The 21,978-nt window shown below is 58.4% G+C and overlaps 6 protein-coding genes across 6 annotated transcripts; 5 read left to right on the plus strand and 1 right to left on the minus strand.

Moving 5' to 3' along the window:
* Nucleotides 1-646: 646 nt before the first annotated feature.
* Nucleotides 647-1,009, minus strand: P884DRAFT_210985 (uncharacterized protein; the record flags this gene model as incomplete). Its single annotated transcript, XM_069439044.1, has 1 exon — nt 647-1,009. A coding segment is annotated over one exon (363 nt), but the record flags the coding sequence as incomplete, so codon positions are not given.
* A 2,588-nt stretch (nt 1,010-3,597) lies between these two features.
* P884DRAFT_210997 (WD40-repeat-containing domain protein) lies at nt 3,598-5,952 on the plus strand (the record flags this gene model as incomplete). The annotated part of the gene is made up of 2 exons (XM_069439046.1): nt 3,598-4,799; nt 4,893-5,952. The coding sequence occupies 2 exons, from the start codon at nt 3,598-3,600 to the stop codon at nt 5,950-5,952; spliced, it is 2,262 nt and encodes a 753-aa protein (XP_069293954.1).
* A 3,375-nt stretch (nt 5,953-9,327) lies between these two features.
* P884DRAFT_264618 (glycoside hydrolase family 55 protein) lies at nt 9,328-12,509 on the plus strand. Its single transcript, XM_069441862.1, has one exon. It carries the CDS (start codon nt 9,683-9,685, stop codon nt 12,023-12,025), a length of 2,343 nt encoding a protein of 780 aa, XP_069293955.1. The 5' UTR covers nt 9,328-9,682; the 3' UTR covers nt 12,026-12,509.
* Nucleotides 12,510-13,069: 560 nt separating this feature from the next.
* P884DRAFT_303201 (inositol phospholipid synthesis and fat-storage-inducing TM-domain-containing protein) lies at nt 13,070-14,239 on the plus strand (the record flags this gene model as incomplete). The annotated part of the gene is made up of 2 exons (XM_069445006.1): nt 13,070-14,056; nt 14,138-14,239. 2 exons carry the CDS (start codon nt 13,070-13,072, stop codon nt 14,237-14,239), a joined length of 1,089 nt encoding a protein of 362 aa, XP_069293956.1.
* Nucleotides 14,240-14,550: 311 nt separating this feature from the next.
* Nucleotides 14,551-15,736, plus strand: P884DRAFT_210915 (histidine triad-like protein; the record flags this gene model as incomplete). The annotated part of the gene is made up of 2 exons (XM_069439035.1): nt 14,551-14,679; nt 14,783-15,736. The coding sequence occupies 2 exons, from the start codon at nt 14,551-14,553 to the stop codon at nt 15,734-15,736; spliced, it is 1,083 nt and encodes a 360-aa protein (XP_069293957.1).
* A 5,294-nt stretch (nt 15,737-21,030) lies between these two features.
* P884DRAFT_280771 (uncharacterized protein) lies at nt 21,031-21,757 on the plus strand (the record flags this gene model as incomplete). The annotated part of the gene is made up of 4 exons (XM_069443474.1): nt 21,031-21,077; nt 21,274-21,355; nt 21,404-21,485; nt 21,642-21,757. 4 exons carry the CDS (start codon nt 21,031-21,033, stop codon nt 21,755-21,757), a joined length of 327 nt encoding a protein of 108 aa, XP_069293958.1.
* Between the last annotated feature and the right edge of the window lie 221 nt (nt 21,758-21,978).

Raw genomic sequence — 21,978 nt, forward strand, 5'->3', positions numbered from 1 at the left:
CTGGCCGCTTCCACCATCATCATGGTCTTGTAGTCGGGTGAGTAGCTGCGGCCGCCGTGGGGAAGCCCGATTAACGCGTTATCCATAGGAGAAGGGGGAGGGGAAGGAGCGGTGGCGGCGGCTGTGGCGCTCCTGCTCCGGTGGCGCATCCAGGAGAGGAAGCTTAGACACGCGCATATGAGAGCAACGCACCCGACGACGCCGCCCACGATGGCTGCCGTGTTGACGGAGCTGCCGCTGTTGCGTACGGTCAACGAGGCCTCCGAGTCTGACGTGGAGGCAGAATCATGCGGCGCGGTGGCAGTCGAGCTCGTGGGCTGAGATGTTACTTCCAGTCCGGTTGATGAGGCAGCGGACCCGGGGGAGGGCTCTTGAGATGATGATGTTGGTGATGAGGACAATGATGATGATGACGAGGTTGTCATTGAGGAACTTAGTCCGGTGGTTAAGAAGGCAAAGTACGTCTTCAAGCTGGAGTTGACGCCACAGGCAAGGGAGGTGAAAGGGCTGACGTTGTCTTGTAACGTCAGGTAATTCAAGCATCAGTTGGGGGCGTCACCTGAGCTGAATGGGGACCGGCGGCTTTAGAACGGACTGTTTTTCCCTCCCCACGGGACGAAGAACGATGGATCGTTGTCGTGTTGGCTTACCAGTGCCAGGTGACGGAGGGTCCGTCGGTCGTACGGCCGCAGCCCGTAGAGCAACTGAAGCTATCGGTACATCGCTCGGCAAAGCCAAAGTTCGCCGTCCCAGTGTTGGTGGTGGCACAGAATCCGAAAAGGCCGTCTACGAGATCTACACGTATGCCAAACCCGGGGTTGGCTGCCCGCGGTCTATGGCTGTTGCCCGTCAAGTAGATGGTCGAGAGCCGAGTGACAACCACCTCTTCTTGCTCCTGACGTGTTTCGACGGTCGTCACGGTCGTCGCGCGCCCGAAGCGTTCCTGCCCGCCCGCCAGATCTTGGGCGGTCGCCGGCCCAATACCACTCAACGCTAGCAAAATGTCGAAGATCACGGCGGCGAACTTTGTGGTTGGAGATGGGCAGGCAGGGAGAAATCGAGGCGAGCCTTAAGTAGTTGGTGGCAGAGCACAAAATTAACGCAAGAAGAAGAAGTTTGAGAAGAGCATCATTTTAGCAGATCTCGGACATCATCCCGAAGTGGGCAGATCACAGATGCCAAGTCACTACGGATTATTACTGTAACTCCATTTACACCATCTCCCATGACCCTTTAACTCTCCTGCCCCTTGGTTGCGCCGGAGCGGGTCCCGCGGGACTGTGCCGTACAATGGCAATCTATGAATGCCATTGTACAGAGAACTAGGGACGGAAAATGCAGTCAGCGCTACAAATATGGTGCTCGATGGCGACCACCCCTTCCAATTTGTCACAATTAGTCCAGCGGGAGCACTCGATTTGTACAAGGAGAAGCAGTGCCGTGTAGTGTGCACAATACGCATACGCGGTACGGATTGAAGGTAAATACACAGATGGACACTAAGACACACGCATTATGTTTTCGTATGTAGGTACCTATGTACGGATCAAGCCCATATCGACTCCGGTACACGCCGAAAGCGCTGCGGTCGAGGTACCTATGGAATATATACAGCAGTATCCGTATGGCTCCGCACTAATTACACTTGATGCCTACGGAGTAGTGTCTGCTTTATATACACTATCCCGTCAATCCTCACGGAAGGATTCCGATTCCGGCACGTCTCAGGGCCAAAAGTTCGGGGCGCGCTCTGCTTGTACTAGTGCAGTGCCATCCCGCTGCCTTGTGGGGCGCGGTACTAGTGGGACAGCTCTCAGTGCTCCTTCTACGATGCTTTCGACGAGAGATATTGGTAGCTGGCCACGGGATAGGCGAACGGTGGCAGATCTGAACCCGAGCCATACAGTGTAGCTCTGGCCCCTGATGATCTATCTCTAATTCAGTGGTGCAACTCATCACCAGAAGACGGCCAATTCATGGAACGCATGGTAGCATGGTAACATTGTTGAGATGTATGCGCACGGCATCGTCAAATCTTGGACTCGAAACGGTCATGGTGGGCAGGGTAATCTCGGCGATAGGCAAGCTCTTCAACGAGGAATGCGTATGCATACTCCGGATATAGACCCGAATACTACACGGTCAGCCCGTTCTCATTGGCCCCAGAATCGTGGAGGTGACTACAAGCGCGGTTGTCGTGAAGTTCTTTGATCATTTGGCGAACAGTACCGGTAAGGTATTGGGTGTGGGTACATACATACATCAGGTACATACAGCCTTAGTGAGCTTAATTAGTAGATGTAAGTATACCCCTAATTACTTGGCATGTGTACAGGAGTGAAGGTAGGATTTAAGGCCAAGGCTGCATATGGAATACCAGTGGGTCCAAGATTGGTGGTTGGCTGAACCCCTAACTGCCCCACCTTTGACCTGGGGAAAGATTGGAGAGTGACGAGGCAAACTTTGCCCGGCAAGGATCCGAGACGGATTTTTTCCCCCGTCTTTTGGCCAGGCGAGATGCACGGGCGCTTCGGCATCACCGTGTTCAGCGAGAAGAGCGACAATCCCCGTGCTTTAGTTATCTTATCTACTACTCCGTAGTAAGACATCAAAACAAAAACAAACCGAGAACACGACGCGGATGCTGCCCCAGGGGTTCTGTGGCCTGGAAAGCGCCTTCAAAGAGAGGAAGCCACGAACACGCCTGGATTTCTCTGAGTGCCTAGGAAAGTCTCGAGGATTTATTTTTCTCATCCAAACTCCGCCCTCTGCCAAACACTCCTGTTTGAAGTGTTGGTTGCACATTGCGGCGTTCGCGCAGCAGAACAGAAGTATTCGACCCCTGGTGGCGCCCTAAAAAAGGCATCGAAAACATTTGGCGACGCCACACCAGCCGCTTCACAGCGTTTTTGGTCGCCACAGGGCCGCCGCGCACTTTTTGCGCGCCTCATCCTGAAGCTCCAAAACGATCTTTCATCATTTCTCAAGGGTCATTTGTTTGGCGCAGGAGGCTCCCTTCGCTCGTCGAATCCTGCAAGCCAAACCCATCCTCTTCTTCCTGACTCGCCATCTCGAATACAACTGCCCATTCCGCCTCGGCCTCCAAGTGCCTCGATCTTTACCATTTGATTCGCTCTTGGAGCTCCGCCGCTCCTAGGCTGTAAGCAGCCGAACCATCCACTAGCCAGTCTCGCTCACTCCGATCCCCACCGCCTTTCCCGCTGCGGATCTATTCGATGCAGCCCTTCTTCGCCTCCAGTCTCTGACGTCCTACGAGTCTCGATCGGTCGCGGAAAAAAAAAAAAATAGTTCGCCGGGGTTTGCGTCCCGCCCCTCCATCAGCGCCACCGAACGTTAGCAGGGAGTGCCGTGTTAGATCAACCGTCAAAAAAAGGGGGTCCAAGGGGTTCTTTTGTGACATCAAAGCCGAACCGATCCCGCGACGACCCTCATAACCCGACCATGGGCCCCTCCGGCTCGACCTCGACACCCTTCGTTGCATCGCAGGCATCCGGATACGGCGAAAGGGCTGTCGCCTCGGATTCGACTGCACGGAGGATCGTTCAAATGCATGATTGGGTCTCTGCGCAAGAAGCTATGTTTCCCAACGCGCCTGCCACTATCCCCGTCGGACCATCGCCGCAAGACAGAGCACACAACAGCGCGCTGCATCCTCCTCATGCGCGGCTCCGGAGCATGAGTGTCTCCCTCCCTTGGCGGCACCGGCCCAAGTCGTCGCTCCTAGAGCCCAGCCTTGAAACTGGCTACCATGGCCACAGGTTGGAGAAGAGCAAGAGCCATCACGGGTTCGACCGCCAGGAAGATGTCCAGCTTCCCCCTACCTCGTCGATACAAGGGAACTTCAAGCGAATGCTGCGACGAGCCTCTGTCTCGCTCAAGACGGGAGTGAAGGAATTCATCCACCGGCGCACCTCGGTACCGGCTACGACAACGTTCGACACCGATGGTCGGCCCGCGAGGCCCCAGCTCACCGGCTCCTCCCACCACGCGTCCCGCCCGACCACCTCCTACTCGGCATGGCACCGTCTGCGGAAGGAGGCTAGCTTCCAACGACACTTGCAAACCCCCTTCCCCGGTTACGCCGACCGTACGTTCGCGCACGGCCTCGATCCGATCGAATCACCGACCCTACCCATCCCCGGCTCCGGCGAGCAGCCACCCATCATCCCTCGGAATACCGGCGCCGCGGCGAGGCATGCCGCCGCGATTGCCTGCAACGGGCGGCACGGCTGCGACCTCATGGACATGCCCATGCCCGTGCCCCGCCCGGGGTGGCTGGCGAAAGACGGGGGGCTGGACGACCGCGAGAGCGGCATCGGGATCGCGCTGACGAGCTGCGAGACCGAGCCGTACGTTCCCGAGGACGAGGTGGATTCGGACGTCGACGTCGGCACCAGCTCCAACTGCGACGAGGCGGCCATCGTCAAGGTCGACTTCATCTCCCAGCTGCCGCTGGAGCTGGCTATTCAGATCCTCGCGCTGCTCGACGCGCCGACGCTCAACACGGCCAGCCGGGTCTGCTCCGGCTGGTACCACGTCATCCGGAACCAGCACATCTGGCGCGAGTCCTTCCTGCGCGAGAAGACCACCACCTACGCCACCAGCGGGCCCGTCAAGCCGGGCGCCGGCCTGGGCGTGCCGCGGGTGCGGCCGACCAACGACTGGCGAGAGATCTACAGGGCCAAGATGGAGCTCGACAGGCGCTGGAAGGAGGGCAAAGCACGGCCGGTGTATCTTAACGGGCACACGGATAGCATCTACTGCCTGCAGTTCGACGAGTACATATCCCCCCCTGTTTTTTTTTTCTTCTCCTTTTTCTCATTTCTGCTTCTTCACCTCTTTGTATCTGTCGCTCACCCAAGCAAAACCAGGTCCAAGATCATCACCGGCTCTCGCGACCGCACCATCCGGGTATGGGACATGCACACGTTTGCCTGCAAGCTGGTCATCGGCCCTCCCGAGATCGTCAACGACAACTCGGCGGCCCTTCTGTACGACGAGAACAACATCCCGGTCCACCACGCGACCCTCCCGGACGTGGACCCGTCCCCGACGCCGGACGGCCTCCCGCGGGCCCCGATCCGCGCGTACCACTCGGTCCCGGCGCTGTACGCGCCGCCCATCCACCACAAGGCGTCGATCCTCTGTCTGCAGTACGACGACCGCATCCTGGTCACGGGATCGTCCGACTCGACTTGCATCATCTACTCGCTCGCCGACGGCTTCCGCCCCGTGCGGCGGCTGCGGCACCACTCGGCGGCGGTGCTGGACCTCGTCTTCGACGACAAGCACATCGTGACGTGCTCCAAGGACGTGTCCATCTGCGTGTGGGACCGGGCGACGGGGGCGCTGCTGCGGCAGCTGCGCGGACACTCGGGCCCGGTCAACGCGGTGCAGATGCGGGGCAACACGATCGTCTCGTGCAGCGGCGACTTCAAGGTGAAGCTGTGGAACATCGACACGGGCAAGAACATACGCGAGTTCCTCGGCCACAGCAAGGGCCTCGCCTGCAGCCAGTTCTCCGAGGACGGCCGGTACATCGCGTCGGCCGGCAACGACCGCGCCATCCGCATCTGGGACGCCAACACGGGCGAGTGCGTGCGCGAGATGCGCGCGCACGAGAACCTCGTCCGCAGCCTGCACGTCGACAGCATCAGCGGCCGCCTCGTCAGCGCCAGCTACGACTCGGACATCAAGGTCTGGGACATGGAGACGGGCCAGCCCCTGCTCGACTTCCCCAAGTGGCACTCGAGCTGGGTCCTGAGCGCAAAGAGCGACTACCGCCGCATCGTCAGCTCCGGGCAGGATCCCAAGATCCTGATCCTCGACTTTGGCGCCGGTGTCAGGGGTATCGAGATGCTCGAGAGCACCCCGGCCGAGGGCGAAGAGGAGCCCGAGGCCAATCAGGCCAAACGCGGAGTCCACATCTGAACTATTATAATACGGGGCATTTCTCTTTATTTCTTTCTTTTTTGTCTTCTTGTTTTTGTTTTCTTCTCTTTCCCTTCCTCCTCTCGAAAATAGTCCCGAAACTACGCGCCCAAGGGCCGTTAATGGTAGAATCAAGACGGAGGAAGCAATTTGCGGTTGATGCGCGCTGGCGGGCATCCTGCCGCTGTCCAAGGGTTTTGGACAGCAATAGACTCTGCGGTAAAAGCAGACGGGGGAGCACAGGCGTTTGCTATGGGATCCCTCCGAAACTACGACCAGCAACATATGGCTGGAGGGATATAGGATCTCATCTTCGGGTTTGCTTGTTTTTTTTTTTTTTTTTTTTTTTACACCATGGTTATGTTTGTGCAGTTCAGTGGGAGTCAAGTACGGTTTGCCTTGCATTGCGATCGGACATTTGCACGTATTCGCATTGGGACTATTTGGGGCATCTCTTAGAGCATTGTACCTCGTCGGCAACATTACTTGAAACTTGTACGTCCTATTCAATTGGTCAGCTTTTCCATTGTTTTCTGTTACAGCCTAGCGGCGAAGTTGGTGAGAGAGTAAGGTAGGCTCGAAGTCAGGTGTCGAGGTGAGAGGAAAGGAGACTGGTGCTGCAGTTCTGGCCGGGGATGGGGATTTCTTCCCCAGATCGGCCTCCCCAGAGAAGGAGGGTTCGCCTCCGTGCCGTGCCGTGCTGTTGTTGGTCGCCATGGAGATCCCCTTCCCCCACCAGAAGAAGATCACAGGGCAATCTTGGCTCCACCAACCGTCCAGATGATCAATCACCCTTTGCGATCTGCTGCTGGGATGCGGTGGAGAGAGGTCATATGCCAGCAAATACCAGCGTGTTGCCAGGGATGTAAAATGCTGCGTGAACCGAAACCCAGGGTTCGCTATTTACCAAGTAACGATGTATATGTATGTTGTATGTAGTGTATGTACTTTACGTATGCACGTAGTGTACTTTTGCTGTCTCAGCTGCTGCATACTCGAGCCAAGAAGAGCCTACGCCATTCTATGGGTTGCAACACCAACCGGGAACACAAACTTGCCAAGTTCAACGGTGCAACGGCACGGCGAGGATGACGTTAGTTGGACCGATTGTTGGATCCAAACCCGCAGGAGTGGACGGAGCCGGATTTCTGAAGGAGGCGAGGTGGTTCGGGTAGTGGATGGAGTGCCGCGCACGGCAGTCGGTTGGTATGATAGATCCCTAATATATGCGGAGCACGCTGCCTAATGGAACGTTGTGCTTTGCAAGGAAGGCGCCTGTTGACGGCGTCAGTGGGACATTTGAAGGCGCGGGAATGGCCAAGCTGGCGCGGCTTCCACGATTTTTGAAGTATTGGACCTGGTCAGCGTTACGCCGCGACGTTGGAAGCACAGCGCCGTAGCTTGCTTGCCATGGTAACTTGCCAGAAGTGCCGTCTGGGGAAGCGGGAAGGTTGCCCGCTTAACGGATAATTTGCCAAGCCCAGCTTGGCTTTGCTATGCCGTACTGATACGAGAGTACGGATTACACTACTAGCAGCAAACATAGCATGGAACATGCGGGTAAGAAACCTAGTGATGCAGGTTCGATCGATTGGTGCACAACGAGTCTCTTGCAAGCAGCAATGGACGAGCAGCAACGCCAGCCAGTACACTACAGCGGGGATCTGTCAAACGTGTATGTAATCCGTACATACAGTACTCCGTATCCGCCATGTCTTGGTGCAGAGGGTAATCGAGATGGGAGGGGCTCGATTGAGGCAGCAACGAATGGTCGACAGAGAATGTTGGTTGTAAGAGAAGCTCCACTGTGTTTCGAGACGCCGCTTCTGTAGCGAATCCATTCCACCTCCCACCTGAGGGAAGGTGGGGGGCCGGGCCCCCTTGGCCCGTGCTTGTCTCCGCTTTTCCCAGCCAAGACTAACGCACCTTTTTTTGCCATCAACTGGCAAAGCGGACCCATGTACAGATCTCGAGATCCTTGCCACTTATCAGTGGACCCTCCATACTTACTCTCCAGTCCGTGCCTCTCAAAATGATGTTCAAGAGATCATCTCAAACGCTGCTCGAGTGCCTAGTGCAGCCCTAAGATCTCCCAAAGTCAAGAGTTCTTGGGGACTGGGCCTTGGTTACCCAAAAGAAGCGGGACGCGGCGCTTTTATCGGCGGTTGCATGAGTTTGTGCCCCGTAATCGCCCCCTTTGATCTGGCGGTGGTCAGATCCTCCCGATTCTTTCGTTTGCTCCGTCCGATCTTTCGTTGGTCTTGGACCCCACTCGCCGAGCTCGTCAAGCCAGGGGTATCCAGCTTTTTTGGCTTTTGTTTGAACCTTTGGTCCCTCGCAGCCAATTACCAGAACGGCAAAACTCTCGGCCCAACCCGCGCGGAAGCCAATTGTTAGCTCTTGAGCCACGGATACACTACACTACACAGGCAAGACTTAATTAGCTCCTGGTGTACGCAACTCGTACATACTACTGCGAGAGTTGTGTGGGAATTCTCCACGCAATGGTCTGCCAAGTTGCGCGAACCGACACCAGGAGTCACTGACACATGGAGTTCTTCGGCTTGGCTGCTACACTACCACGGACACGGCGCGATGCACCGAGGTGCGTGCTGGCACGGGGGACGTGCGGGAGTTTTGAGACGTTAAACCAGAAAACAAGTTCAACAGTCAAGTACGGATACGGAATATGTGTATATAGCAAACAGATAACTTTGTCGTCGGTCGCAGTAGAGTAGGTAGCTAACCATTGGACGTGACCGCATTGTCATGCTAGCGCTTGAGAATGCCCTGTCATTTCCGTCTCATGGTCTGACGATCTCAGGGGGTATATCATGCAGATCTTTAGAGCTCCCCGGGGCGGCTACCGCTCGCCACCCCATAGTGTAGGGTACCCCGTACCCAAAACCCCGTGTTCGAAACACACGCGAGGAGCGAGGAGCCGTGGGTCGGAAGGCGGGAAACAACCCCGGGCGCCAGACACAGCGCCGCGCTGGATGCAAGTGTTATAAGATCGCCGCACCTCGCCGCACCCTGCCAATGCTGCAGCCTATGATGCTCCCTTCCCGTCAATCCGGTCTCCGTTCCTTTTTATTTTGTTTTCTTCTTTTTCAGCTCCCTCTCCTCTTGTATATCGTCATTCTTTTTTTGCTGCCTGTGCTGGCCAGGGCGCTCATTCTTCTGGCTGGCTCAGAGTGGGTAAGTGCCATCAGTGGCATCATCTGATGTTTCCCTTCTTCTGCCGCGCTTCTTCTACTTGCAAGCCCTTTCCGGCAACGCCCCATGCATGTTTCAGACACGACAACGACCTCGAGTTAGGCGGAGAACCCGCAGCCCATCATCTCTTTTCTCCCAACTAGTGTGTAGTGGAGGGCGATACCCGCTATTTTTCATTGTTCTTGTTCGGGTGATGCGCGCGCATTGTCTGAACAAGGCTCAACAATGCGGAAAGCAGGATTTCCTTCCTATTTCCTCCTATTGTTCAGCCAACTGATCGCAGTGGATGACCTTTAAGTCGCCAACTTTCTGGACCCAAGCCGATGGATGATGAGCACACGGTCTTTATCCTTCTCATCCTCCACGCCACGCTCCCCTTTTGCTTTCCTTTTAAATGCGAATCAGCGGGCGACGCCAACTGGCTTCTAGAAAAACCTGAGCTAACCTTGTTAACCGTTTTTCAAGATCACATTACCCAAAACGACATCTGGAGATAGCCGGAACCTAGATCAGGATGCTCAAACGACTTTCCACAGCGGTTCTGCTGGCCCTCGGGCTCGCCTCCTCCACTCTTGCCGCACCGGCACCGGCACCGCGGCAAGAGTCGGGGTGGTGGGTGGCCAGCATCGAACGGCAAGGCGCTCCCGCCTTCAACGATGACCCCAACTACAAAGTGTTCCGCAACGTGCGGGACTACGGCGCCAAGGGTGACGGTGCGACTGACGACACCGAGGCCATCAACAAGGCCATTAGCGACGGCAACCGGTGTGGTCAGGGATGCTCTTCGCAGACGACGACCCCGGCGCTCGTGTACTTCCCGCCCGGCACCTACGTGGTCAGCAAGCCCATCATTCCCTTCTACTACACTCAGCTCGTCGGCGACGCCGTCTCTCCCCCGACCCTGAAGGCGTCCGCCGACTTCTCCGGCATGGCCGTCATCGACGCGGACCCGTACGACTCGGAGGGCAACAACTGGTGGACGAACCAGAACAACTTCTTCCGCCAGGTCCGCAACTTTGTCATCGACCTGACGGCCATGCCCGTCGAGGTCGGCGCCGGCATCCACTGGCAGGTTGCGCAGGCGACGAGCCTCCAGAACATTGTCTTCAACATGCGCACCGACGGCGGGGAGGCCAACAAGCAGCAGGGCATCTTCATGGACAACGGGTCGGGCGGTTTCATGTCGGACCTGACCTTCAACGGCGGCAACTACGGCGCCTTCTTCGGCAACCAGCAGTTCACCACCCGTAACCTGACCTTCAACGACTGCAGGACGGCCATCTTCATGAACTGGAACTGGGCCTGGACCTTCCAGGACGTCAAGATCAACAACTGCGGCGTCGGCATCGACATGGCCAACGGCGGCCCCGGCGGCCAGACCGTCGGGTCCGTCCTCATGCTCGACAGCCAGTTCACCAACACGCCCATCGGCATCAAGACGGCCTACGACCCGGCCTCCCCGCAGACCAACGGCACGCTCATCCTCGACAACGTCGACATGACGGGCACGACCCAGGCCGTCGTCAACGAGGGCACCGGCGCCGTGATCCTCCCCGGCAACCAGAAGGTCAGCTTCTTCGCCCAGGGCCGGGCCTACGACGGCGCCGGCGCCGGCTCCGGCAAGGCGGTGCAGGCTCCCCAGGACCCGGTGAAGAAGCCGGAGGTGCTGCTCGACCCGGCGACGGGTAAGGTGGTGACGCGCAGCAAGCCGCAGTACGAGAACGTGCCGGCCGGCAGCTTCGTCAGCGTCAAGGCCAACGGGGCCAAGGGCGACGGCAAGACGGACGACACGGACGCGATCCAGGCCGTCTTCGACAAGGCGACGCCCGACCAGGTCGTCTACTTCGACCACGGCGCCTACGTCATCACGCGGACGGTCAAGGTGCCCAAGCAGATCCGCATCACGGGCGAGGCGCTGCCCCTGATCCTGGCGGGCGGCGACTCGAGCTTCAAGGACCAGGCGAACCCGCAGCCGGTCTTCCAGGTGGGCCAGCCGGGCGACAAGGGCGAGGTGGAGATGTCGGACCTCATCTTCGGCACGGCGGGCCCGCAGCCGGGCGCCATCATGATGGAGTGGAACGTGGCGGGCAGCACGCCCGGGGCGGCGGCGCTCTGGGACGTGCACACGCGCATCGGCGGGTACGCGGGCACGCAGCTGGAGCTGGAGCAGTGCGCCAAGAACCCGGACGTGACGAACCCGGTCAGGCCCGAGTGCTTCGGCGCCTTCATGATGCTGCACGTGCGCGAGGGCGGCAGCGTCTACCTGGAGAACACGTGGTACTGGGTGGCGGACCACGGGCTGGAGCCGTCGGCGCGCGACGGCCAGATCGACGTCTTCAACGGCCGCGGCGTCCTCTTCGAGGGCGAGGGCCCCGTCTGGGGCTGGGGCACCGCCTCGGAGCACTCGGTCCTGTACAACTACCAGTTCAACAAGGCCTCCAACGTCTTCCTGGCCCTCATCCAGACCGAGACGCCGTACTTCCAGGGCAACCCGGACGCGACGCAGCCCTTCGCCGTCAATCCGGACTTTGCGGACCCGGACTTTGCCAAGTCGTGCGCGGCCGACGACGCCGGCTGCAGGCGGGCGTGGGGCGTGCGGGCGATCGAGTCCAAGGACATCTTCGTGTACGGCGCCGGGCTGTACTCCTTCTTCGACAACTACGCGCAGGACTGCCTCCGGACCGAGTCGTGCCAGTCCCACATGGTCTCGATCGAGGGCGGCAGCCGGGTGCACATGTACGGCCTCAGCACCAAGGCCAGCGTTAACATGGTGACGGTCGACGGCCGGGGCGCCGTCCTCGACAGGGACAACCGCAACAACTTCTGCGCCACCCTCGCGTTCTTCCAGTCGGCATAGGGAGTCGGTCGGGGACGTGGTGGTGGTGGTCGCGGCGGCGGACGAGGAGGCGGTAGAGGCGGTAGAGGCGGGCTTGGAACGTGCTCCGAGAGGAACGATACGATGGCGAGGCGGTAGTGTGTAGCTACGCTCTCGATGTAGCGCCCGCCCGACACGATGATGACGACAAGATGGGAGGCTTTGTGTGTGGTTTATCCGCTTTTTATTTTCCGTACATTATTATCACTTTGCTTTCTTCTTCTATACCCTTCGAAACATTGGCCGCGAAACAGGCCCTTTTTGTGCATTCGGTTTTCGGGTCCGGTTCGAACGACATCAGTCGGCGGTGACGAGATACGCATAGATCTGGCTGGATAGGGGCGCAATGCATATTGCAAACGATTTGGGAATTGAAACGACCCTACAATTTTTTTGCGTGTTCAAAATGGCCAAGATTGAGGCGTCTCGTATGGTACTCCAAAGTTGTATGTACATATTACTCTCGAGAGTATGTGTATGGTAGGTGTGTGCGTCTGTAATCCGCACGCACAGCGTACACAGTAATGGTGCTTCAGCCTGGAGGCTCATACAAATACGGTTGGTTGGTGGGGCTCGCCCCTCCCCTACCACGGGTCCTTCGGCAACCGTTGCATTCCCGAGCGCGCATGCCAGTTTTGATGAAAGCAGGGCGCTGCAATCGCTATTGGAAACGTCATAACTTCCGCCTGCCAAGACCTTGTGACAGCTTCGACCCTCGCTCTGTTTTTCCGTACTCCCTCCCCGTTTTCATCGCCAATTTGCGACGCAAAGCCGCACTGCAGCCCACTCGCTCCGGCTGCACTCTCACCCGTTTTGCATTTTCATGAGCCCGGGCTCTGAGGCAATCAATCCATCCCTCAGCTCTCGCCACTCCTAGGATCAGTTTTTTTCTTGGTTTCATGCGACGGCTCGAATCCGGTTTCTCTCGCGCGACGTTATTACGTTATTTCCCGGTAGAACGCAACAACGACAACGATCCCTCAGAGAGCAACAGTAACAACCCCAAGTCCGGAATATCATGAAATCATGGCCGACACGGACCGCCCAGCGCGCCGGTACAAGTCTCCCTCCGAGCTCTCCCGCGAGCCCGACGGCGCCCCCTTCCCCCCCTCCTCCCCATCCTCCCCATCCTCCCCGACATCCCCGACCCGCCACACGGCGCGCATAACGTGCACGACGCACACCCACACGCCACCGCAGCGGACCAGCCCGTACCTGCCTACGCCGACCGAGCGGGCCGTGCTGGCCCTCTACCCGGCGGTGCTCGTCTTCGGCGCCCTCTTCTCGCAGCTCTCGCCCGAGACCCGCGCGGCACCCTACGACACGGCACGCCAGGCGCACGTGCAGGACCCGGCCCTGGCCCCCTCCTACTTCGCCCGCAAGGACAACCTGCTCAACGTGCTCTTCGTCAAGCGCGGCTGGGCCTGGATCAGCGTCGCCTTCTGGGCCTTCCTGCTCACCCACCCGGCAGCGGGCCCCGGCGCGAAAACGAGGGCCAGGGCGGCCGTCCGCTGGGCCGCGGTCACGGCCTGGTGGGTGTTTGTGACGCAGTGGTTCTTCGGCCCCGCCCTCATCGACCGCGGCTTCCGCTGGAGCGGGGGCAAGTGCGAGGTCGCCGAGGAGGTGGTGAGGCAGGGCGAGGCCGGGAGCAAGGAAGTGGTCACCGCCGCCGCGTGCAAGGCCTCGGGAGGAAGCTGGCGGGGCGGGCACGACATCAGCGGACACGTGTTCCTGTTGGTCCTGGGGAGCTTCTTTCTGATGCAGGAGGCCGGGTGGGTCGTCGCGAGGTGGGCGCGGTGGTTGGAGGAGGAACGCTCTGTGGTGATGCACGACGGGGCGGTGAAGGGCGCACTGGTGGAGGCGGACAACAGGAGGGACAGGCAAGAGGAGGTGGTGGTGCTGACGGCTTTGGAGGCGCTGGGCCGGGGAGGGACGCTGGTAGCCGTGGTGGTGGGGCTGTGCGGGTGGATGCTGCTCATGACGGCGATTTATTTCCACACGTGGTTTGAAAAGGTACGTGAAGCAACAACACAAAGAGCCGGAAGCTCTCCTCCCGATCATTTCCGATGGAAGGGCTTGCTGACCTCGACATAGCTCAGTGGACTGCTCGTTGCCCTGATAGGGTTGTATGTGACCTACATCCTCCCGCGCTGGGTTCCCGCGCTGCGTGGCGTTGTTGGGTTGCCAGGGATCTAGCGCCATGATATATAACGACTCGAAAGAAAGAGGTAGACCGAGACACAGAAAGGGCGAACTGAATAATAGGCATCACATCATCCCTGCATTTGTTTTCCTACACCTTTTGTTAGTTGCTCGGTCCACCCACAACTTCACAATCTCACCCCTGTTCCTTTGCACATGCTTGGCAGGGGATGGCCAGCGCACGGACCGATTCATGACCTCATCGAAGAGGGACCGAAGCATTTCGCGGGGTTCTTTCTGGGTCTTTCACTTCTGCAACAACGCTCGCGTATTCCTCGGACACGATGACAGCACCATCCGACGGCATGCTCTCGGTCAAGGTCCCCGCCAACCTCCCCGAGTTGGTGAAGGCGGCCTTCAACCGCGCGCGTGCCAGTGGCGACGTGCACTTCTTCCCGACTCAGGTCACCCTCGTCAATGTCAACTCGATCCCGGTACGTTCGTTTGTTTCCCTTCCCCTGCCGGTAGTAGCAAGCAAACCCGAGCACGAGCCCCGACAAGACGGCTAACATTTGCTCGTCCTGTACGCGTTTGCAGTTCCAACTGCGCTTCTCTCCCGCCCTGGCAAGCAAGCCTCAGGTCCCACAACCGCCCGCGCCCTCCCCCGATGCCGAGCCCTCTGCGAAAGAAGGGCGACCGCGACAGCCACAAAAGAAACCCTTCTTCGACCCCTTCGACAATCCGCCCGAGGCTATGCTCATCACCCCGCTCGATCCGGCACACAACCTGGTCCTGAACAAGTTTGCCATCGTGCCCGAGCACTTCATCCTGGCCACCCGCGCCTTCAAGGAACAGACGGACCTGCTGGAGCGGGACGACCTCGAGGCGGCGTACGCTTGCATCGAGGCGTATCACAACAGCAGCGAGAATGGCGACAGCGGCAGCGAGCTATACGTCTTCTTCAACTCGGGCCCGGCCTCGGGCTCGAGCCAGCCGCACCGCCACGTGCAGATGCTCCCCGTGCGGAGGATGCGGGAGGGCCTGGACGGCGGGGACGGCGGGGACGGCGGGGCATGGGACGTGCTTGCGGGCCAGCTGCTCGACCCCGGGGTGCGGCGGCGGCTGCCCTTCAGCACGTTCGCCGAGCCGATCGGGCCCGGCGCCGACCTGCTGGGCACGTACCTGAGGCTGTATCGGCGTGCCTGCGCTGCTGTCCTGGGGCCTACCGCCGCCGCCGCCGGCGCTTCTCAGTCCGAGGGGAGGCCGGACGGGGAGAAGGAGGCGAGGGTGGAGTACAACCTGGCCATGACGAGGGACGTCATGGCGGTCGCGCCTCGCGTGGTCGAGGGCACGGCGGTGACGGCGGCTGCGGAGGACGGGACCGGCAGGAAGGAGGTGGGCAGGCTCGCGCTCAATGGGACCGTGCTGGCGGGCACGGCACTGGTCAAGACACAGGCGGAGTGGGATGCGCTGAGGGCGGAGCCGGAGCAGCTGTTGGAGATTCTGGGGAGGATAGGGGTGCCGACTGTTCTGGCTCCGTCGCCGCTGTGAGATCAAGGGAGATGTTTGCGTGATTTGTTTACACAGTACTCTCTTATCTTGGGTCTGTATTATAGATGGAATAGCGTGTCTCTTTGGAGCCACAAGAGAGAAATAGTTTCAAGAGATCCTTCTGCCCATGATGTAATTGAACCAGGTTCGAATTCGACAGAATTATTAGGTGACGGCCTCGTCAAAGATGAAAGCAGGTTAGGTAGGTATGTACATAGTCTCCTTATTCCTCGATTACCCTTCACTTTTGAAAGAGCATCAAATCGCCATTAGACCTCCTCCGCCTCGGGACAAAAGCAAAAGAGCAAGAAAAAAACGAAAAAGGAAAAAAAAAAGGGAAAAAAACAGGAAAAAAGATGGAAAGAGAACAGAGATAGGACGGAAGTCAAACTGCCTACTGCCGCTCCCTCTGATACGAATATCTGATCACGCCAGAAACCCACCACGGCCGTGATGACCGCTGCCGTTCCCGTCCGGCGTAGCTGCAGCCACAACCGCAGCAGGCACGACGACAGCGGCACCGTAGTCGTCGTCGTAGGCGTCGTCGCAGTCGTCGTCGTCGTCAAAGAAGGGCTGGTGCAGGCTCTTGCCGAGGGCGGCCTGCTCGCGCACGAGCTCGTCCCAGCGCTTGCGGCAGGTCGAGTTGCCAAAGTGGTACGAGCCGCCGTGCGCCACAATGTACTCGGCCACCCGCTTCCAGGGCACCTTGGTCGGGTTGAGGTCGGGCGTGTGGGCGAGCTCGCGGACGCCTCGTTCCAGGAGGCGGAGCTGGAGGATGTCAGTTCATGACGAGAAGATTTTTTTTGGGGGGGGGGGAGGGAAGCAGAAGGGGGGGGGGGGGCAAGCACTCACATCCGTCTCGGACCACTCGGGCTTGCGCACCCTCGCCTCGCGGCACTTGGTCAGCGTTCGGTAGCGCCCGCGCAGCGTCGACTCGGCCTCGGTGAAGCCCCCCAGCCGCCGGATCTCCTTGTACGTCCTGCCCATCCGCTTCTGCCGCACCAGGAACTCGTCCTTGGACATGCGATCCGCCAGCTCCGCCGCCGCCGTCGCGGTCGCGGTCGCGGTCGCGGTTGCGGTCGTCGTCTCCTGAGCTCCCCCTCTCCTGAGCTGCAGACTCTGGCTCGGGGGAGGAGCTTGCGAAGATAAGAGAGGAAGCGGCAGCGGCGGCGTGGGCGACATCGTCGTTGTCGTCGCCACCACCGCCGCCGCAGCGGACCCGCCTGGCTTGGGCCGCAGCCGCGTTAGCCTCCGCGGCGTTGGGGAGGAGGAGGAGTCTGCTGACCGCTGCCGCCTGTTGGACGCGTTGCCGGTGGTGGTGCTGCCGGGGATGAGGGCTCGTCTGCGGCTGTTGTTCTCCGGCAGCGGCTTACCCCCTTCTCTCTTCGCTCTCCCACCCGAGTTCGACAGTACCGGGTCGATGGGAGCTGCGGGGGGCTCGCCGTGGTGCGCGTCGGCCGGGAAGCTCGCGTGGACTGAGTCGTTAGTAGACGACGACGACGACGACGATGATGATGATGATGATGATGACGATGATGACAATGGAGTCGGCGTCTGGCGGATCCTTAGCATCTTGGGCGACACGGTCGTCTCGTCGGCCGGCTCGGGCTCGGGCTCGGGCTCGGGCTCCGCCTCCGCCCAGGTGCTGCTGCGGATGGCGTCCGGCGCCCTGACGACTCGGACGCAGCGACCGGTCTCCTCGCAAACGGCCGCTTTGGTCTCGGGTGAGACGTCCCAAGAGGTTCGGGTTGGCTCATCGCCAAGCACTATGGCCCCGAGCATGTCGGACGGAGAGTAGAGTGTGGAGCCGGTGCTCGAATCTCCCTCGGGCACGGGCGCAAGAGGCAAGTCGTGGAGCGCGGCAGCAGCGACATGCTGAAAGACGGGCTGTGGGAGGGCACCCGCGGGGTCACCCAGCGCGTAGTCGCTGTAGTCGACCAAAGAGTGGGCGCCGTGCTGGGCGTAATTCCAGGCCGGATGCCCGCCGTACGCAAACGGGGGAGCGGCTGGAGAGCCGTGCGGGACCAGGTGCCAGTATGGCGGCCCCAGCGGGAGCTCGGGGGGTCCCGGGACGGGGACGTTTGTGCCTGACGCGTGGGAGATGCCCGTCTGTTCGGCGCAGGGCGGATAGTGTGAGACAGTCGAGGCGGGGGACTTGGATGCGCGATTGCCGGTCGATGTTTGACTGTCATCTCCCGCCTTCAAACCAAATCAGCTCTCTCTCTCTCTCTCTTTTTTTTTTCTTCTCCTTCTCTCTTCTTTTCTTTCCACTCTCTTCTTTTCACTCATGTCTCCCCCGCGCGAAAAAATGCGGGACAAAAAAAGGGGGGGAAAGCAGACCGAGTCGACGTACCACAAGGGACAAACTATTGCCCAGCTGCTCTGGCTCGGGGCAATACCCGGTGCCGTAGGCCGGAAGGGGTTGGTGAATGGGTTGGTGACCCCGTTTGGCCGGCTGCTGGGGCCAACCGCTTCTCAGGGACAAAGGATGGAAAGACATGTCGTGGAGCTGTTGTTGCTGCACAACCAGTGCCGTGTTGATGTGATTCAGCTTGAAGAGCCAGGGCGCAGACTCTGCCGCTGCAAGAGTGAAAACATGGTCCCGGAGTGAGACCACGTCCACCTGGGGCTCTCCAGGGCTGATAAACATGCTGAACCTCCTCGCAGAACCGGTTGCAGCCCGATGCGCTCTAATGGTTTCCCCCTCCCCCCCCGGGCCGGGAACTGGACCCCTGGGCAACTTTGCCTGCTGCCCGTCTACTTGGCTTCGCTCACTTCCCACCGCCTCCTCCTTCCTTCTCCTCACCGCCGTTCCCGGTCGCTCTACGTGAAGATGTGAAGATGCGTAGAGCCCCGCTTGACAGGAAGGTTTTCGAATCACCAGCCGGTTGAGCCGATAGATGAGGGGCTCGTCGGGCTGCACCGTTGAGCGGTCAAGCCGGATCTTTCTCTGGTTCGTATGCAGGTTTGTGTAGGTTTCCGAAGGGAACGCCTGGGGAGGAGGGGTTGGTTGACTGACACCGGTCGGGAAACATGCGATTCACCACATAATCTGCGAGGACGAGAGAGAATTAGCATGGCAATATCGTGGAAGAGTTTACGCCTTTAACCGTTTCCGTGGGTGGTTTCATATTGCTCACATACACTTCGATCTTGCCCGGCGCCGGCGTGGAACCAAAAAGAACAGCAATCCGTCCTTCAAGGTCCGACACACACGCCGTCTTCGGTGTGCCCCTCGGAGATGATGAGGGATGGGAGACAGAGAATGGGAAGCAGAGGCAAGAACGACTGAAACACGACACGGATGGGAAGACAGAATTGCATGATATGTGATTATCAAGCCGCCCCGGCAGAGAAATCTGGCTCTTGTCTCTGAATTGTGGCTTAATTGTGCTCGAGACCCGGGATGGCGGCGGGCCGCTTCGGCTGGGACTCGACACGCTCCGTGGCCGAGGCATTGTGTCCATCTTCATTCATTTTCATGTCTTGTTTTTCCCTCTTTCCTAGGACTGTTTTCTCTGTCACTTCTCCTGGGAAATTAGAGAGGAGGCGTTTTGGTGGTTTGCTACGGGAGCCTTGCTGAAAACGGACACTCGACTGCCAGAACAGGAACCGGACGAGCTCGGGTGAGCCTCCCGTCCGGATGCCATCCCGGGGCCAGAACTGCCTCTTTCCTATGGGGGAGGGGGGCTCGCGCAGGCTGTCGGTCGGCCCGGTTGGTTGTAAGTTTTGCCCCTGTATAGCCAGCCAAGTATTGGGGGAAGCGGCCCGGATGAGGCGATCCAGATGACGAACTCACATCTCACTGCATCTCACTGGTGGCCTGCGGGAATGTTGCCGTCGTAGATCGAACTGGCCTGGCCCGGTGCTAAACCCACACCTCCTCGTCGAGAGATACCCATCTTCCTGCAGGTGCCAGACAATCTGGAGCAGAGGTACCCTAGCCATTAAATATTAGGTACCTAATTAGATTGCCCTTGACTTTGCGGGTGCTTCTTCCATGAACTTTAGTTTAGAGGTCGATCCGTGGAGGCTACCGCGCTTAATTACTCTGAGAAATGTCTCAGCAGCAACCATGAATTCCATCTAGGCGGGTGACCAATCGTCTTGGTCCAAGTATGAAGGGGGGTGGTGGTGGTAGTGGTAGTAGTGGTGGTGGTGGTGTTGGTGGTGGATGGTTTTTTCGCAAACAGGGCCCCCCACATATGTACAAGTGCCATACTGCATGCACATTGCTACTTCTCAGATATCTCAGATCCGGGTAATCCGACAGGGCTGGTCGATCCTACGCAAGTCGCAAGTAATGATGCATTGCAGGCGAGCAATCGGCACCTGAACCGTATTCCCCGCCGTGGAGCCAGAGCAGCCGGTCTGGGAGGCATTTACAAACGTTCTTAAGGCTTTTTTCCCTTTTCTTTTCCTGATGGTGGGCCAGGCGGCCTGCCCGTTCGATGCTTTTTCTGCAGAGGCATCAGCACTGGGGAACGCCCCATATCAGCGCAGGTGCTGTGCAAGACAAGCCATTGTCCTATGTTGTGAGATATTATTAAATAATACCCAGGTAAGGTAAGTAACCAAAGCATGTAATTTGTACATACAGTATATACTTGCAGTATCACACCACCCTAATAGAGGTAACACGTCAGCAGCAGGAAGCGCCACGAACGCATTGAGTCTGAACGTCTGTCCTGTGCCCGATGGCAAACAGCGAGATGTCATATCGCCCTTCCGGACATGGGTTCAAGGTGCTTGACGATTTCCTGTCCTTTTCACGCCCCCTCCCAGTTGGGAATCAATTGCATGCGGCGGCGGGATGCAACCCGTTCGCAGGCGGGAGCGAACCCGGGCAGGCCTTGGAGCCGTGGCTAATGGCCCAACAGCAGGGAGCGTTGTGCCCTCGTTGAGGGAGTCCTTCAAACGTCTGGATGCACTTTGCCGTGCTCCCGTCCGCTGTCTGCCGGAGAACTGATCCCCATGGTTGGACGTACTGCGTTGAGCAGCCAGCTTTCCCTCCCTGATCATGATGGTTCCCGCTCCATCTTAGGGGCAAGATCAGCAAGCCCCCAGTTCTCGCTCGCACGGGAGCCGCATCCAGTTCCTATTGCGACCTTGAGCTCTGCTAATCTCGGTGCTCTGGGCGTACATATGGCGGCAACTGGGTGACGGGGGACGGGTGGCCGATGGTTGACTGCTGACATTCTCGATGGAGCTTTCTTGTGTCTCTACATGACTGACACCTGGACGAATAATTAGAGAAGAGAGGAGAACAGGAGTGGTGCTACCATGATGAAAAGATGTTCCAGTGCAACCACGTACTCAATACGCAGGCAATGGAGGAGAGGTTAGCAAGGTGCTCATTAATAGAGCATCAATCATCATCGTAACCGCATGATATTCGTGACGGCGACTGTTGACTCTACGTTCTCCAGAACATACATATCAATATAAGGAGGCATCTCATGAAGCGAAAAAGAAGGGCGGTGTGTAAATAGTCGAAGTACCATTTCCATTCTGAGGTGCTGATATGTTAATCACAGAACCCGGTCCCAGCAGATGTTCTCCCTATCAGCGGCGAGATATAATAACCAGGCCTGGCAGAATCACGTACCAAGTATCTATGTAGGCACCGTGAGATTGCGAGCTAAATATGTTTAACCTTAGCTACAGGTAGGAATGCAGCGCCTGATGCCTGTCATTTCCATGCGTGGCTCTCCCTCTCGGAGTGTGGTGGTGACCAAACACCCAAACAGTGATTCTGATCAAGCTTCATCCTAACATTCCATGGGTCATGCCCTGGGAATGTTTGACTACATTACGTATGGAATTACTTTTTTAGACCAATAAAGTCTCAAAGGGGGCCCATAACTGATTAACACATAATAGGTACATGTACATACATATCAAGTACCAAATTTCTGGACAGAATTCTGTCGTTCTACGCAGAACACAAGTAACATGCAAACGCGATTCGACGCGGGAATGTTTGACGACCAGACTCTTCGGGGTTGCTCTGCCAGCTGAGATTCGGACACGGGAAACGGTGAAGGTAATTATTAATGCCAGTATCTGAGTACCAGCGCTGATATGGATAGGAAAGATTGCTCTAATTATACGCACAAACACCTACCTGACTGTTACAGGATTTGACTGCCAGTGGGTCAGATCTGGCTGACCCACCAACAGGGATGACAGGCCAAGGTTTGACATGTATTTAGACAGCATCTCCAAGTGCCTCCGGCACT

This window comes from Thermothelomyces heterothallicus, assembly GCF_042370625.1.
Source record: "Thermothelomyces heterothallicus CBS 202.75 unplaced genomic scaffold P884_scaffold_34, whole genome shotgun sequence".
Taxonomy (NCBI): Eukaryota; Fungi; Ascomycota; class Sordariomycetes; order Sordariales; family Chaetomiaceae; genus Thermothelomyces; species Thermothelomyces heterothallicus.